General features: G+C 35.6%; 2 protein-coding genes across 2 annotated transcripts; one reads left to right on the forward strand and one right to left on the reverse strand.

The window, feature by feature from the left end:
• Positions 1-1,235: 1,235 nt before the first annotated feature.
• On the forward strand, positions 1,236-4,026 carry LOC134260971 (uncharacterized). Its single transcript, XM_062743475.1, has 4 exons — positions 1,236-1,330; positions 2,097-2,248; positions 2,432-2,601; positions 3,545-4,026. Exons 1-4 carry the CDS (start codon positions 1,236-1,238, stop codon positions 3,554-3,556), a joined length of 429 nt encoding a protein of 142 aa, XP_062599459.1. The 3' UTR covers positions 3,557-4,026.
• Positions 4,027-14,615: 10,589 nt separating this feature from the next.
• On the reverse strand, positions 14,616-16,143 carry LOC134260969 (uncharacterized). Its single transcript, XM_062743473.1, has 3 exons — positions 16,020-16,143; positions 14,808-15,443; positions 14,616-14,686 (listed from the first exon to the last, which is right to left on the reverse strand). The coding sequence occupies exons 2-3, from the start codon at positions 15,427-15,429 to the stop codon at positions 14,616-14,618; spliced, it is 693 nt and encodes a 230-aa protein (XP_062599457.1). The 5' UTR covers positions 15,430-15,443; positions 16,020-16,143.
• Positions 16,144-17,180: the final 1,037 nt, after the last annotated feature.

The raw sequence follows: 17,180 nt of genomic DNA on the forward strand, positions 1-17,180 counted from the left end.
GTACTCATTTTGAACAGAAAGGCCCTGCGAGCTTTGCCCGAACTCCTGAAAGTTAGGACTGTCTGGCATTACTCGACTTGTGGGCTGCAAACTTGTTCTACACCCCCTATCGACCTCTATTCAAGAGTCATTCAGAGGAGCTGGACTGGTGAAGTACTGTCCTACCTTTCTAGGCGTAATTCTCCTCCTTACGATGGGTGTCTCCATCTCAAACTCTGTGTTGTCTCGTTCCTGTGTTACACGTAGAATAACTTCTTTGGATCCCACCGCTGCCACCAATTGTAACGTTTTTTTCTCTATGGGGTGTTGGTTTCTACCCGCGTCACAAAATATTGTGGATCCCGTGTAGAAGATAGGAATTTTAGATCTTTATAGATCTAACATAAGAACAACGACAAAGTTTGTTTCAACGAGTGTATTAACAATATCCAAGAGTAGTTTCACAAATCAAATCCAAGCTATGTATATCTGCTCACTAACTCTCTCTCCTTATATACCCTGTCTGACACCTAACGTGATTTAGGGCACCTAGTTAGGGCGTTAGGCTCCATCGTTAGGGCACCTGTTAGGACGTTAGGCTCCATCATTAGGGCACCCTCTTAGGGCAATCGGCTCCATCATTAGGGCACCTATTAGGGCAATCGGCTCCAAGTGTTAGGGCCTCTGCACCATTGTTAGGTGTCAAGACACTGGATACATTTAGCATCTGATAAGCGCCATATTAATTAGGACACTAATTAGACTTCCAAGATAAGGGCACTAATCAGGTACCATGTTTAGGGCTTATCAAATAAACAAAAATAATATTCCTATTTCATTAACAACTGTAGCATATTTACATATATAAACAAAAACATTACACTAGCAACTTTCCATACTTTATTCAATGCCCAGCAACATCACGTGATATAGACAGTCAATCATGCAGACAACATCTGGAAATTCATTTGTAATCAATTTACCTACTATTTCGTACCCGTTTAGCTATTTTTAGGAAAACAGGTATGTCACCCAAAAGCGTACAAAATGGATATCAGCATAATTTGTATATTTTTGCATTACCTACCGAATTTTCCGTCTTTTTAGTTGAATTATGCCCCTTTGTTTACATCAGGAACTCTACTTTCGATTTCTCAAAATAAATTTCTGGAATAGTGCATTGCGCGTGCGCAATGACGGAAAAAGAAAATACCACGAATCAATGGGTACCACAAATTGATGGGAAACGACCAAACATGGCGTACGCTTCGTACACAGTGCCGAAACTGAAAAAAGAATTAATATTACGCGGCGCGGTAACTACGGGAAGGAAAACCGATCTCATAGAAAGGTAAGAAAACATTTATTTTATTACATGCAAACATTATTCATTGAAGTAATCCTTATATAACTTGTATTATAACGGTATTCAGAGTCATGTGGTGCTACGTAGTGAAATGACAACTGTAACGTGCAACGCGGCCGAGCTTGGGAGTGTGGTGATTTGTCTTGTATCACCGAGGTTCGTTAACCTGTTAACTCAGATTTCTGTTGACCAATACAATTATAATCAAATATATACAAATACAATGGGTTTCTTCTTGATTGGACAACCACTAACTGTGGTCAACGGATGTCTCCCGCAATGAATTTCTCTGGTCCTGCCACTCTAAATGTACTGCTGCATCTTGGCACTTCCCCCACTTCTGTGGTATGCCACCTCTCTCTCCATCAGCCTACTGCCTTATACAGGTCTTACGTATTATAGCTAATATTGGTGACCCCTCACTGCATATTCCCCGAAACTATGTGCCTTATTCAGTCTTATCACAAGTTCAAGAGAAAAGACAGTCAAGCCTCAACAAGCTTGTCACCAGAGAGGTATCCTGAGATTCTGTAACACGGCATGTGTTACCTCAGTGCAGTCAGTCCCAGTACATAGGCAGCTACAAACTACTTAAATGATTGTAAAATTAATATTTTTTAGTGTTTAAGAAATTAGACGAAATCATAGGTCTAACGTTTTATACGAAACTGAATCACAAAACCAATTTCCGTTTCACAACAATGTTGAACATGCCTTCAAAACATATTACATAGGCCTGTATTTCACGCAGGTTGGAAGCATACGAACGGAATTTCAACTTTAGCGGTCCCGTTATTGAACTGCCAGCAGAAAGGGATGTAGAATGGCCAACTACTGGGTATAAACAAATGACATCGGGCCATTATGACATTTTGCCACACATAACAGAAGCCCATATCGAAGGTAATATTACTATGAATTTGGATATCAAGGGAAACTCGCTTAGGTAGTTAAGTTTGTATTTGAAATGTGTAACTTTTGTATGTCACATATGAAATGTACCAGTCATGAAAATTAAATTTATATCAGAAATAAATATATCAGCATGCAGGAGTAAAATTCATATTTTTCTTTTGGAAATCTTAGGATATTTTAAATATAGACAAGCAGTCGACAGACAAATGATGGGCAATACAAAGGCCATTGTGAAAGGAAAATTACTGCTGGAGTCAGAGAGAGTTGAAGCACTGAGCATTAACTGTCAAGATGAGGACTTTTTCCTTACAGGATTTGTCAGAGCTGCAATGAAGAAAAAGGTAGTTTTTTATTTAATAAATGAACAATAACAAATTTAAAATAGAAATCAATGTGTGTTTATAGCGTAAATGTAGAGCCAGTCAAAATTAGTTCTTACGTGGATGAAAATATATGGCTATATTTAACAGGTGTCTTACAATTATCGTGTAAGAATTGACAGAAAAACAGATGAAATTAAAAATTCAGATTGTGAATGCCCTGCTGGGAAGGGCCCCAATGGAACCTGTAAACATGTAGCTGCTGTTGTTTTGCTCTTGGTGAAATTTCGGGAAACACATATAATAGCCATTCCTAGGGGATGTACAGAAAATCTTAAGACTTTTCATAAACCAAAAATGTCTTTTAAAGTTGAGCTAACTGTGTTAAAAAATGTTTCTTCTTTCTTTTTTTTTTGTGAATTTGACAATATGGATGTAAAATATTTGAGGTTTTTAGTTTTTTTACACAAGTTTCAGGGATACAAAAAGATTTTCAATATAATGTTTGGATGATGATGATACCATTAAAACATAAACATATATATACAACTTTAACTCTGAGGCCTGTATCACATTTTTTTTAAGTTGCATGATCTACAGATGAATTCATAAATTTACAGTTTGTTGAGTTGTTTTCGAAGGTTTGAAGGATTATTTCGCATGCATGCAAAATATTTTTGTGTTCAGTATTAAACTTTGTTGATTGATACATGTGATCCAAAATTTCCAAGCAATGTAGATTATAGTAAACCATGAAAATAAAATTAATAAAAAGTTTTATATGAATACATTTATGCAAATATTAAATTACACAAGTACTTATATTCAGTATATGACTTTGTAAAGAAAAACACTACAGGAGTATATATTTGATAAACTAAAATAGAATAAAATGGAATTTGCTAGTGTCGTTTTCTTAAAAAAAAATAACATCCAACTTATTTTAAACCTTTGAATTTTACAGGCTCCCCCATAAAAGCTGAAGACATGCCTTGTCGATATAATCCAGATCTTAGTGACCCTAGGCCTCAGAAATACAGAGGAATAGCTGGATACAATGATTACGTGATCAACATTGTAACCAACTACTGTGCTGCAACATCTGCAGATTTGGCTTTCAAGTACATAAAGCCCAAGGCATTTATCAACATTGCAGTATTAGACCATGATTACTTGGACCTGCCATTCACCGAATATTGGATAGATGCAGCTTAAAAGGTATATTAATATACCCGGTAAATAAAATATTTTGTAAAATAGCTGAAGAAATTGTTTCGGTGAATCTTGATGAATTTGAAGATATTCTTTGGTATACTGTATAAAGAATTTTTAATTTTTGTACAGGTATCAGATAGGGACATCGCTCACATTGAACACAGAACGAGGAAACAGAGCCTGTCGAAAGTTTGGCACCGTGAAAGAGAATGGCGTTTGACAGCTTCCAGGTTTGGGGATATTTGCAACCGATCGACGCAACAGACTGAAGCTGTGTTCTAGCATCTTAAAACCTCTTAAATTAAAAACACTCGCTGTCCTACATGGCCAACAATATGAAGCTGTGGCAAGACAAGTATTCCAAGACAAAACGGGTTTTAAAGTCAAGACTTGTGGCCTTTTTGTAGATTTAGAGAATAATTATTTGGCTGCTTCGCCAGATGGTATTATTGGAGAAATTGCGATTATTGAAATCAAATGTCCATATAAGGGTAGAGATTGTAAGATTGCTGCAGATAAATTTTTCCCATTCTTGCAAGAGGATGATGATGGTGTATTGCACTTGAAACAGAGTCATAATTATTACATGCAGGTGCAAGGGCAGCTTAATGTGTGTAAAAAAGAGAAGTGTTTCTTTATTGTATACACATTTGTTGATATTTTTTTGGAAGAAATTAATGTTGAGAGAGATTACTGGTGTGGTTGCATGTTACCAAAGCTAGAGTTGTTTTATAAGAAACACTACAGAAAATTTCTTGCTGAAAAATTGTAAATTGGTGTCATTATCAATCTGCAGTTGAAGTTATTGTCAATGAAAACATGTATGATGTACAAAAATTTCATTTATTATTTATATAGATACTGGTAACGATACAATTTTCATATAGAAAAGCCTTTTTTCAGCTCTAAAGATCAGCAGTTCAGCAAAATATTTTAATTGATTATCACAGAATGTATTGTTTAATGCTGTTTTTGTTATTGACATATTGTTTTATATCATAACAAAAAACAATTTTTCAATATTCATCATGGAATTAAGATTCATTTGATTTGAGAGAAATGATTGTGAAGTTATTACATGTAATAATTAGAAAACAGGTACATGTATAAAGGTGTCTAGATATTATGTAGATATATTCATTTGCTGTTTTAAGGCAAAAACTGTATCGGAAGTGAAAGTTAGAGAAGTAGTACATGTAACTGGTATGTGAAGATGTTAGCTTGAATAATGAAATTGTAAGTAAACTGAAAAGAATCATGTTTCATTAGTACAGCATGTAATAAATGATGTATCCACCATTATTTGGAATCTTAGTTCTTTATTATGAATATTTGTCAACAATGCAAGGTATAAAATTCAGTACTGAAAAACAAATAAAAAAAATAATTCTGGAGCCTAAAATAGCTTTTCCCTGTGGAAGCTCTTTCTTGAGGATTTTAAAAGTCTTTGCCAGTCCAATGATCCTCTCCACATGAATACGCTTGGAGGCGATTCTTCGATCTTTGACAACATCTTGTGCCTCAAGCTGGCTTTTTCCTTTTAACATTGTTGGTGTTTTTACTTGAATGTTACGAGAAGCAAACAAATCCTGGACCACGATGCTCCTGTCAGCCATCATACTGTCATGGTCTTGAAAGAGCGATATATGGTAAGTGTCTCAATAGGCCCCTTAAAATGGATATCTTAATTTCACTTTATATATAGCTTTAATTTGTACAGCTATATATGCGACTTTTATTGGTCATTTTTATTTTGATCAAAATGCCCTTATTTTAGAAATATGACATCATAAAGATCACGTTTTCCCGCCATTTTTGCATATTTTGTATAAAACTGATGTATCCACCATTATTTGGAATCTTAGTTCTTTATTATGAATATTTGTCAACAATGCAAGGTCTAAAATTCAGTACTGAAAAACAAATAAAAAAAATAATTCTGGAGCCTAAAATAGCTTTTCCCTGTGGAAGCTCTTTCTTGAGGATTTTAAAAGTCTTTGCCAGTCCAATGATCCTCTCCACATGAATACGCTTGGAGGCGATTCTTCGATCTTTGACAACATCTTGTGCCTCAAGCTGGCTTTTTCCTTTTAACATTGTTGGTGTGTTTACTTGAATGTTACGAGAAGCAAACAAATCCTGGACCATGATGCTCCTGTCAGCCATCATACTGTCATGGTCTTGAAAGAGCGATATATGGTAAGTGTCTCAATAGGCCCCTTAAAATGGATATCTTAATTTCACTTTATATATAGCTTTAATTTGTACAGCTATATATGCGACTTTTATTGGTCATTTTTATTTTGATCAAAATGCCCTTATTTTAGAAATATGACATCATAAAGATCACGTTTTCCCGCCATTTTTGCATATTTTGTATAAAACTGCTTATTTTCAAGCAGTTTTTCTTTCAGAAAATATAGAGCGCAATCGAGACCAAGATTTATATTTTTACCAAAGATGTATCTATTCAATACTAATTAGTGACAGAAAAATTATTTATGTTCTACACTGCGCTCTATGTTTCCCATAAGAAAAAACATCAAAAAAAGGCATAATTTTGGCTTTTTTGTTAGATAGCAAAAATAGCATTATTTCTAATGTCATTTACAACTAGTGAGTGCATATAAATGTGAAAAATATATTGGAAATATTTCTAATATAATCTCTTCTACAAAACAAATATAAATAAAACATATTTGAATGTCATTCTAAAATGTTAATTTTTAGGGGGCCAAAATTGGCTCTTATCATATATACTCCTTTGTCTTTTTCTAGTAAAAAGTCAGACCGTTCAATGATTTGTCTGTCACTTGTGGCACCACAGTAAGCATCTGAAATATAACTAACAGTGCCACGTGGTGTGCAACCAATCATGACCTTTAGTGTATTTTTGTTCTTATAATTGGAAAATGTAGCACTTTGGGCATTTACATTCTGGGGCTTATTTATTGGTACCTCGGTGGCATCAAGTATTACTCTAGTTTTGTTAAAATTTGCAAAGAAGTCATCGGGCATATACTCATCTATTACTGATCTAGAGGGCCAAATGTTTTGAAAGTACATAAAGTTGATCCATGTAACAATGATATTTGAAACAGTACTTTCACTAACTTGAAACAAATAACTCAGTTCAATGTCTTCTTTTGCTTGTCTCAGTTTCATCATAACTAAAAATAACTGGTCTTTAGGGGAAAGTAAGTTGCTCTTAAGGTTCAAATCATGTGCTGCGGGACCAAGAACTTGAAAAAACATCATGAAATGGTCATAATTCTCAAAACCTGTATAATATTTCACCATTTTATCATTACTCTGCAATTTTTCAATAGATAACCTGTTGTTTTTCCCAATGTCACATTGAACTGATAGATCTTGCAGCTTAATTTTTTTCATCACTTTTAGGCCTATAACATTCTGAATCACAATCTACACTAACTTCTTGCGTTGATTCCACCACCACTTCATTCACAACACATTCACTACAAGGAACATTTTCATTCACCACACATTCACTACTAAAAACATTTTCACTCTGATCTGTATCACACTTGACTCTTTTACTGTATCTTTGCTCTCTTGTGCTAGGTAACTCATTCTTACACGCAAAGGGAAAGACAGAAGGAACAGCTTCTGGTCTCAGTCTCTTTCTTTACTTACTTATGGTTACTTATGGTATTTTTCCAACACAGGTCCTGTCAAGGTCCTCTTCGTCGGACTCCAAACTTGCTTTGTTACTACTTGGGTGACTACCGGTGTATTCGGTTTTAAAGTCTACTTTGTAATTATAGAGCACATCCTGGTCCTTCCAGAAGTTGTCTAGTCTATTCTTGAAAGTATTCAGAGTTTTAGCACTTACAACATCCTCTGGTAAGCTATTCCATAGACTGACAGTTCTAACACTGAAGCTGAATTTTCTTATATTGAGTCTCGGTCTCTGTACAAACATCTTCATGGAATCCCCCCTTCCTTGTAACGTGGTCTCTCCTTAACTTGATAAAGTCTGCTGCTAATGGGTCATACTTTCCACTTGTTATTTTGTACACTTCGATCATATCTCCTCGGTGGCGCCTGTACTTCAGCGTTGGTAGTTTTAGTTTCTTCAACCTTTCTTCATAGCTTAATTTTGCCAATCCTGGAATCTGCTTGGTAGCTCTTCTCTGTACTCCTTCAATCATCTCTATGTGTCTTGATTTGAAAGGGAACCAGACCGAACTCGCATAGTCTAAATGTGTCCTGACAAGTGTCTTATAAAGAGGAATGAAAGTTTCTTCGTCCAAATGTTGAAAGGTTCGCGTTACATTGCAAAAATAGAGTTTGCCTTTTTCACCTTCTCACTTATGTGTCTGTCAAAGCTGAGTTGTTCATCTATGATGACTCCTATGTCTTTTTCCTCTTGTACCTTCTCCAGAGTGCGTCCTAACAGCTCATACTCAAAGTCTTGGTCTGCGTCTTTCTTTCCAATGTGCATGTGTTTACATTTTTCTGGATGGAACTTTAAGAGCCAGGTGTTACTCCATTCTGTTAGTTTCTCAAGATCTCTTTGAAGTGTCATTTTATCTTCCCTACCCTTAACTATGTTGAAGATTTTCGTGTCGTCGGCAAATAGATACACAGTAGAGCTCACGATATCAGGGAGATCGTTGATAAATATGACGAACATTATCGGCCCAATTACTGACCCCTGCGGAATGCCGGAAGTTACGCTATGCCATTTAGATGTTGCCCCGTTTATGGATACTTGTTGTTTCCTTCCACTTAGGTAGTTCCTTATCCAATCTATAAGTTCTTTCCCTATTCCATATGCTTCCAGTTTCTTAAGCAGTCTGTTATGTGGGACAGTATCAAAGGCCTTCTGATAGTCCATGTATATACAGTCAACATCATGTCCACTGTCCAATGCCTCTGTCCATTCCTCTAATACCCTTAACAGTTGTAGTGAAGTTGATCTACCACTGATAAAGCCATATTGTTTAGTTGTAAAGAGGTTGTTGTTTACAAAATGCTCTATTATGTGGTCCCTAACTAGTCTCTCCATGACTTTACACACCACTGACGTTAAGCTTACTGGTCTGTAGTTTCCTGCTATCGCCTTGTTTCCTTTCTTAAAGATCGCGCTAATACGTGCTGTTTTCCATTCTTCTGGAACTTTTCTCTCATCTACTGCCTTTCTAAAGATCCTTGCTAGGGGGTTCTGCTAATTTAACTCTTAATTCCCTCAATAGCCTTGGATGCATGTTGTCTAGTCCTGGTGACTTATCTGGCTTTAACAGGTTTAGTGCTTTGATAATTTCTTCCTCCAATATTCTTAATTCTGTCCACTCCTTCTTGATAGGACGTTTGTCCAGTTCGGGTATGGCTTCCTCAGGTTCTTGTGTAAAAACGCTACTAAAAAAGTCTGCTAAAATATTTGCTTTCTCTTCCTCCACATCTGTTTTATTGGACTTTAGATTTTTAGGGTCGACACACAGTTCCCCGATTCCTTGTCTCGTTTTACTTTTTGAGTTGATATACTGCCAGATCTTTTTTGGGTTAGTTTTTGCCTCTTGTGCTATACTCTTTTCGAATGACTTCCTTGCTTTCCTCACAAACTTTGCCACTTTGTTCCTAGTCCTATTGTACTTTTTCCTTATATTTGGATCCTTGGTAGCCAAATATTTTCTGCACAGTGCGTTTTTTCTTTAATCAAGGTGACAGTTTCTTTGTCCAAGGGCATTTTCGTTTTTCTGCTTGGTCTGATGGTGACTACTGGCACATACTTATCTTCTATTTCCTCAATTCTTTGTCGGAATTGACGCCACATCTCGTTTACTGTGCTCTGTGACTCCAAAATGCTTTCCCAATCTGTTTCGCTAATTTCCTTTTTCATACCAGCAAAGTTAGCTTTCCTATAAGTCCTCCTCTTTTTTGGTCCGCTTTTCAGTATTGCACTGCAAACATAGTTAAAGCAGATAACACAGTGGTCGCTCTTTCCTAATGGGCTTTGGTATTCCATTTCCTCCACAGCATTTTCATCCTTTGTGATCACAAGATCCAAAATGGTTGGAATGTTCGTTCCTCTCCACCTTGTTGGTTTTGTGACGGTTTGGAACATGAAGTTGTCCTGCAGACAATCTATGAATTTCTGCTCAGCAGAGTTTTCACTTTTTGTACACAGTAAATCCCAGTCTATATTAGGATAGTTGAAATCTCCCATAATGAGATAGTGTTTGCACTTCATTCTTGAGGCTTCAGTTATCAGGTTTCTTAAACATTCATTTTTTTCTTCGGTATTGTCTGACGGTGACCGATAAATGAGGCCAACTAGGAAATAATCTGTGCTGTTTATCTTTATTTTCACAAAAAGCTGCTCCTCAAAGGATACTGAAAGTTTTGCCTCCTCTGCATAAAGAGAATCATGTATATATAAAAGTAGTCCTCTACCTATGCTGCTTTCAATATTTACATGAAACATCCTGTATTCCTTCGTCCAGTCCATCGTATATTCAGCTGGATTAGGTGCACATGTTGCATTTTTTGCCTTCTCTTCTGTTATTCCTATTATCAATGGCTTTGTGTCCCTTATCCTGACCTGGAACTCATTAAACTTATTTCTAAATTGGTCTGCATTGGTGTAAAAGAACGAGAGTTTGTTTATCACTTTAAAACTATGTACATTATTTACATTCCTCTTTGTATCTTCTACTCTGGATCGCTTACCCTGAGCTTTACCACTTTCCTTGCCCAAGGTGGACCGCGCACACGGTAATTGTATTCCCCCGAACCATTTTTATTCAGTTCTTTGGCTTTCATATACAGTTTCTTTTCATTTTCCCTCTCTGTGCGTGTCAAATCATTTGCAAGTCTTACTTCACTGAATTCAGTGTTTTCCCGCAACTTTCCACCTCGTTTAAAGAACTCCACTTTTTTTTCTGGGGTTGAGAAAGTAACGAGCAATGGACGGCGTTTCTTATCCTTATTAAATTTACCAAGTCTCACTAACTTTATCATGTTTTCATCTGCCTTGTTCACTTCACAAACCTCAGCAATTTCTTTCACCTGATCTCTATCATAGGTACGACGTACTTCCTTGTCTGAGTCACTTTCCTCTATCCCATAGATGATCATGTTACATTCTCTGTTTTTCCTCTCATTAATTTCACTCAGTACTGCTGATACTGGCACGGTGTGTTTTCCAGATTCACTCGCAGTCTCGTCCTCTGTATCAGCTTGATTTAATTCTGTTGATTTCTGTATTGCCCCAGAAACTATCTCCCTCACTTGTTCTTCACTGCATTTCTTCTCCATCTCGTCCTCCAGATACTTAATTCTACTGTCGAACATCTTCATCATGTCTTTACATCTCTCCTCAATTTCTCTGTCCACAATGATATTTTTTTTCACTTTTTCTCGGCATGGCACACAGAACCACATGATATCACTACTGTCCATCAGATTGTATTCTTCGACCGACTTGTCCAAGCACTTAATACAAAAGTGGTCCTTGCGCAGCACAGTTAAGGTTACAAAAAGGAGGCGGAGCCTAATTTGTACGGGAAAACTTGACTATGACATCATACACAATATACGTCATACAGCATTTCTTTAAAATACCACAAAATGAGTTTAACTGCTAATTTAACCAGTAAGAAATCATTAAACAACATAAAAATTTACTACAGCGTGTTGTTTTGTCGTCGTTAGTTAAATCCCACATAACAAGTTATAAACAAGTCACTGATCGCAATACACTTGTCAATATGACGTCCTTTCTTACAACGTGACGTAGTTTGTATACAGGGAGAGACAGATCAAGTAATATTTTCTCAACAAAATATGTATTCTCTAATTAAATAAAATATTATTTACAGATATTCTATGGGCCAATAACTTGAATTTAATGTCTTTTTCACTATTTTATTAATATATTTTCTGTACATTAAGTATTTAATTGACACTGCCGTATATTTGTATGCAAGTATATCGGAGGGTAATGTAGGGGGTCCTAATAAATCGATCTAGTGCAAGGGCATACGCTCTATGGATCAAAGTCAGCTTTTACAATTTCACTATAGAACTATTAAGATATCTGAAAAGTGCTGCGATCCTGATGAAGTCATAAAGACAATTTAATTATATCAATATTTCATGCCGCTGACCAGCAAAAAATGTAGCATTCTGTCATACAAGTATAATTTTAATAATGAAATTGCAGAATTTAAACAGGATCGCAGCACTTTTTAGAAACTACAATGCGTGTTGAAAATATTTATATACTAAACTTGGAAATTTAACTTGGTTATGCCCTTGCACAAGTGATATTTATATGTAACATCAATACTTCAAGTCAATGTGCTAAAATCGCGTGACTGCCGCATCACGTGACTAGTCTAAATATAAAATACAATCGTCCTCGATATGTAGTTATCAATCATAATAACAATTATCCGATATAAATAATGTACTAAAAATAATCGCCATCCCGATTACGAATACATTTTTAAATACAAAATTTAGTCGATATTTCCATTGCGCACCTTAACTGTACTGCGTGCATCGTTGGCAATCCAGTAATTTGTCACTGGGGTCAGAGAACGAGTATTTACACAAGTTGCATTTCCAAATTTCCTCCGTGTCATTTGATCCATTTGCAAGTTTATTAGGGGAGTTAGTTCTGGAGTTGTTCCTAGAGTTAGATGCTGATTTAGCAGGTCTACCTCTTCTCTTCAGTTTGTTTTCCCTGCTTTGATCGAGTCCGCCATCTTGGATTTGTTTACTAGCCATCCTTTGTTGGATATTTCGAAAATTTCGTAGGCAAAATAGATTTTCTCGACCACAGATTTATTGCAAAACCTTCTCAAACACCTTAGAGACCTACCACTACCCTTTTTATGCAATTTGAGCTCTTTTAGTTTGCAGAAAAATAACTTTTCTCTCCTTTGTTTTTCCAGTCCATCTACACCGGAAGTCACCGGAAGTCACCTTTCCCCTTAAAATAAATGAAACTCGTCTGAAGCTTACTTTCAAATTTACGTTTTCTCTTTATTTAATCATATGGGTATAAAAACGATGCTGTCAGATGTTTGTGTAAGTGGTAAATCGAGAACCGCCAGGGTATAAAAACAGTAGTTGTAGGTTATCTCCTGATCGTACATTTTGGCCGTGGTTTGCGACGGGCTATGACCAGCATGCTGAACATCGCGTTGAGATAACTACCATCGTCTAAGATCGATAATTTTGAACTAAGAATTATTTCCAAACTTAAAAACGTAATAATTAGATCAACAATAAGATTACGATAACGGACTAACCAAGTAATGTTGACTGAATGTAACCATCGGATGTGAAGAGATCGCCACACACCCGGTCGTAAGCAGCTGGCTCCCATAACTTTCGTGTTTTCACATCCAATCATCGAATCGCGACTCGCCATTTTAATTTAAGATCAGGATTCGAAGGGAACAGATGCCCACCTATCTTATTTTTACACATAGGTACACAGCAATACACTGGCATATCGACGATTTATCACAAACGCGGTTTCTAACTTAATAAAGTAAACAATATGGCGACGGATCTATACCTCATAGTACACAAGCGCCATCTGGGGTAGATAACTCTTCTTGGCGGACCTTAATGTGTCCGCTGAATGGTGACTGAAAGGTACCTGAAATGTGGCTGAAAGTCAATTGAAATGTATGTGCCATTCAGTGGCTGAATGGTCACTGAAAAGTCACTGAAAGTCGCCTTTCAGTTTTAACTGAAAGGTCTTGTTTCTTCCTGTGTAAAAACATGTACATGTATGTATATTCTTTTCACCCATGATTAATTTGTTTCCATAAGAATTTTCAATACTAAAACGATGCTCAGTGACATTCATTCAAACAAAAGTACATTCTTGCCAAACTTTGCGAGTAAATTTGAATAAAAATAGGGTTGCCATTATAGTCTTTGTTATGTTAAACATCATAGGGTAACATGTACTTATATTTATTTAAAAAAATATCTTACATGTGTTATTTTATGTTAAACTTTGATAGCAATTTTCACAAATTTAACACACATTTAGTCCTTACATTTCCTCTTAACCCAGAGTGTTTTTTACCAAGCAGATTGTAACGAAAAAATGAAAACTATTTTTGTATATATACATGTATCATCTAATTTCATATATCTAGGTTTCGTCCATTACTCAAGGTTTCACAACATAATTTGAGCATTCTTCATTCTGTTATAGTTCTGTTGAACAGTTTACTCAATGGTGTCCCATCCATTTGACACAAACAGAGCTGTCATTTTGCTTGATGTATTTACTTTAATTTTTTACTTGCCATGCGACATTCTATGCTAAAACAAGTATACATGTATATATTTAAAATACGTCTGTAATTTCCAAGTTAACCAGGCTTCCAGCAGTACTTATATTCTCTGCTGATTTTAAAAGGTTTATAGACCAAGATCGGATGTGACTGGTATTATATGTACATACCAACTTCAAGGTTTTTATTCATCAATTCACAATCAATTTACAGATGCCATAAACTAAAATGTTTTTCCAAACTAAATATAGCTTCTCTAATTTATTTCATACAGCTTTTGATATATGATTTTTTTTACAAAGTTTAAATATATAGCGTTATGGAGTTAGGAAAATAAATCTTGTCGCGCAAGATAAGGTGATTTATGACATGGATTTAAAAAAAATGAAAACGAGGTGATTAAGTATGCAAAAAGAGGTATTTAAAGTTTCCTTTTTTTGGTTTGTCCTGAGTAGCGGGTGTATGTTATAAGGTCCTTTGTGTAACGCATTGAAATACTTAATCATTTAGGACGTATAAATATTGCTACTTGCCCGTAATTTGTAACATCGTGTTTTCTCTCACATTTTGATTTTTAGCCATCTCTTCTACTTTACCTTAAAAAAAATGAAATAACTTTAAAAAAATATTGGCCATGTTATAGTGCAAGATAATTATCAGATTGATTCATTGAAATAAGTTACCACGTTTCATTTCTATTTCAATTATCAAATTTACATTCTAGGCCATGAACTCTTTCTCTTGTAATCGTGTCTTCTGCTGCTTGTATTCTCAGTTCTTCGATGAAGTAAAGATCACGGACAGGGTCCATTGTCTCATGTCTCAAAAAATCAACTTCTCTTTCATACTGATTCCTGTTATGTAGGAAAGAATCAAGGTCCACAACGGCTGATCTGACAGTGGACCAGATTGTGTTGAAATCAGCATTGGATAGGGCGGGACTAGAAGAATGAACACACTGGTTTCTGGCAATCCGAATCCTTTCAATGTTGGCAGAGAGAGATCTGTCTGTAGGGTCTGGATCATTTCCCCAACCATTGGTGTGTGGCGGTATGCTACAAATGTTTCGGAGTAGTATGTACAATAAAGGAATATCCATATCCTCGTAGTTTCCGGTATAAGTACTACCTCTTGGTAAAATCAGATTAAGCTGTGGTACTGTCAGACGGGGACGATTACTGATATTTTGTTTAATGACGCGTGGGAATGTAGACGGTGGTACAAAATGACGTAAAACACCTCTAAGTTGATCAGTACACGGACCCAAGAGAAGTCGACAGGTTCTACAGGCATTTGTTGTCTCCTCTGTAGAAGCGTAAGGGGAGGCTGCCATAGCCATTATTAAATGCTTCTCTGAAAAATAAATTGCAAAGGAAATGATGTGTTTATACTGAAGGTCTTCAAATTTATGAATAGCCAATCAGTCCCACGTTCAGAATGTGTATGCCGAAAGTCTGTCAAATTATGGATATTTCGTAAAAAAAACGTTGGTATCAAATGAAAGTATTGTTCAGATAGAATGCAAGTAAAATTATTAGATATTAATTAGAGCCCTAGCACAATCTATTCAAAAGTTATTGCCAAGGTCAAAGTATGATTATATTTTGCAAAGTAATTGATATATATACACAACGAGTTGGATAAAAATCATATCCAGCTACAAACCATGGGAGATTCTTTTTATCCCATGTTTAATACTTCACAACCGATGTTTTACCTTGTTTTTATATGAGACTCCGCTATATTTTATTTCATCACGCTAGCTAATGCAAAAACCATTGTGACGTCATAACTGCACTTAAGTGTGGGATATGAAAACGATATTACATGAGTATATCCACGGGATAAAGGTGTAAACATAGAATAAATGTTGATACTCCCAAAGGGTCATTAAATAATTATTAGGAAATAGAAAATTACAAAACTTACCTCTGAAGGTACAATATAGATTTGTTTAACACTTCATTTAAGGAATCCAAGCAGATACAATAGATTTATTCCAAGAATATACCATACTCAGCCAAAATGTTCTTTACAAACTGAAAGGCAACCAGTTTCAATTTGTTCTCTGTAGTTTGATTTTTTAAAAATCACATTTCCTTATCGAATGTCAGTGTGTGTTTACCTGTTCTATTCTTGTTTCCCGGTATTAAAATCGATATCAAATATCGCTAGTCACAATTCTCCTTAACCACAATAAAATGTACAGGGTGTTTCACAATATATGTCACACATCTAAATGGGCATAATCTGAATACTGAGCATGATAACAAAAATACCAAAACACTATAGGAAAGCAAATAGATCCAAAATTATGATATTGCAAAGTATTGGGGAAATTATAATATACCATGAAGTAACTGATGATATAATCAGTTAATCTCTGTTGAGATTCTGCTAGGCTAGATATTTGGACTGACGCCTACAGAATCTCTGGACAGGCATTCATAATTCATGTCTGGAAATTGAGCCCCAACTTTGGCCGACTATAGCAAGAATTATGTACATAGGCAACAACTCCGCTCGCTTCAATTTTTTCATTTGGTTGTTTATTTGACGCTCTGTCACTATTATTTCTACATAACTTACTGTTTAGGTATGTAAATCCCAACATAAATATATTCACTGAAATCTCCATTCAAAACATGGCTCTTGTGACGAAATTGTTTACCTTTATTTTTATGTTGGGATTTACATGCCTAAACAGTAAGTTATGTAGAAATAATTGTGACAGAGAGTCAAGTAAACAACTAAATGACAAAATTGAAGGGAGCGGCAGTGTTGCCTTTGTAAATAATTCTTGCTATAGTCGGCCAAAGTTGGGGCTCAATTTCCAGACATGAATTATGAAGAATTGTCCAGAGATTCTGTAGGCGTCAGTCCAAAGATTAATAATCAGTGACCTCATAATGTCAGCTTTTCTCAAAATGGAGTACAACTTGCAGCAAAAATTTGTTGTATACTTTAATTATAAGAACGATATCCTGAATATTGAACAGGGTGTGATGATAAAAAATATTCAGACCACAAATTGTTGTCTAGTTTTCATATATTAAGAATAATAAGAGAATTTGAACTACATTTTAATGT

This window comes from Saccostrea cucullata, unplaced genomic scaffold, assembly GCF_032062105.1.
Source record: "Saccostrea cucullata isolate Sc308-1 unplaced genomic scaffold, CSIRO_AGI_Scuc_v1 ctg3156, whole genome shotgun sequence".
NCBI lineage: Eukaryota > Metazoa > Mollusca > Bivalvia > Ostreida > Ostreidae > Saccostrea > Saccostrea cuccullata.

Bases quoted from the DNA above. Each gene is read 5' to 3' on its own strand.
- LOC134260971 (XM_062743475.1), top strand. From the start codon at position 1,236: ATGGCGTACGCTTCGTACACAGTGCCGAAACTGAAAAAAGAATTAATA. The intron at 1,331-2,096 runs GTAAGAAAACAT...TATTTCACGCAG, and splicing joins AAAACCGATCTCATAGAAAG to GTTGGAAGCATACGAACGGA. The intron at 2,249-2,431 runs GTAATATTACTA...TGGAAATCTTAG, and splicing joins AACAGAAGCCCATATCGAAG to GATATTTTAAATATAGACAA.
- LOC134260969 (XM_062743473.1), bottom strand. From the start codon at position 15,429: ATGGCTATGGCAGCCTCCCCTTACGCTTCTACAGAGGAGACAACAAAT. The intron at 14,687-14,807 runs GTAAATTTGATA...ATTTTTTTTAAG, and splicing joins AAGAGTTCATGGCCTAGAAT to GTAAAGTAGAAGAGATGGCT.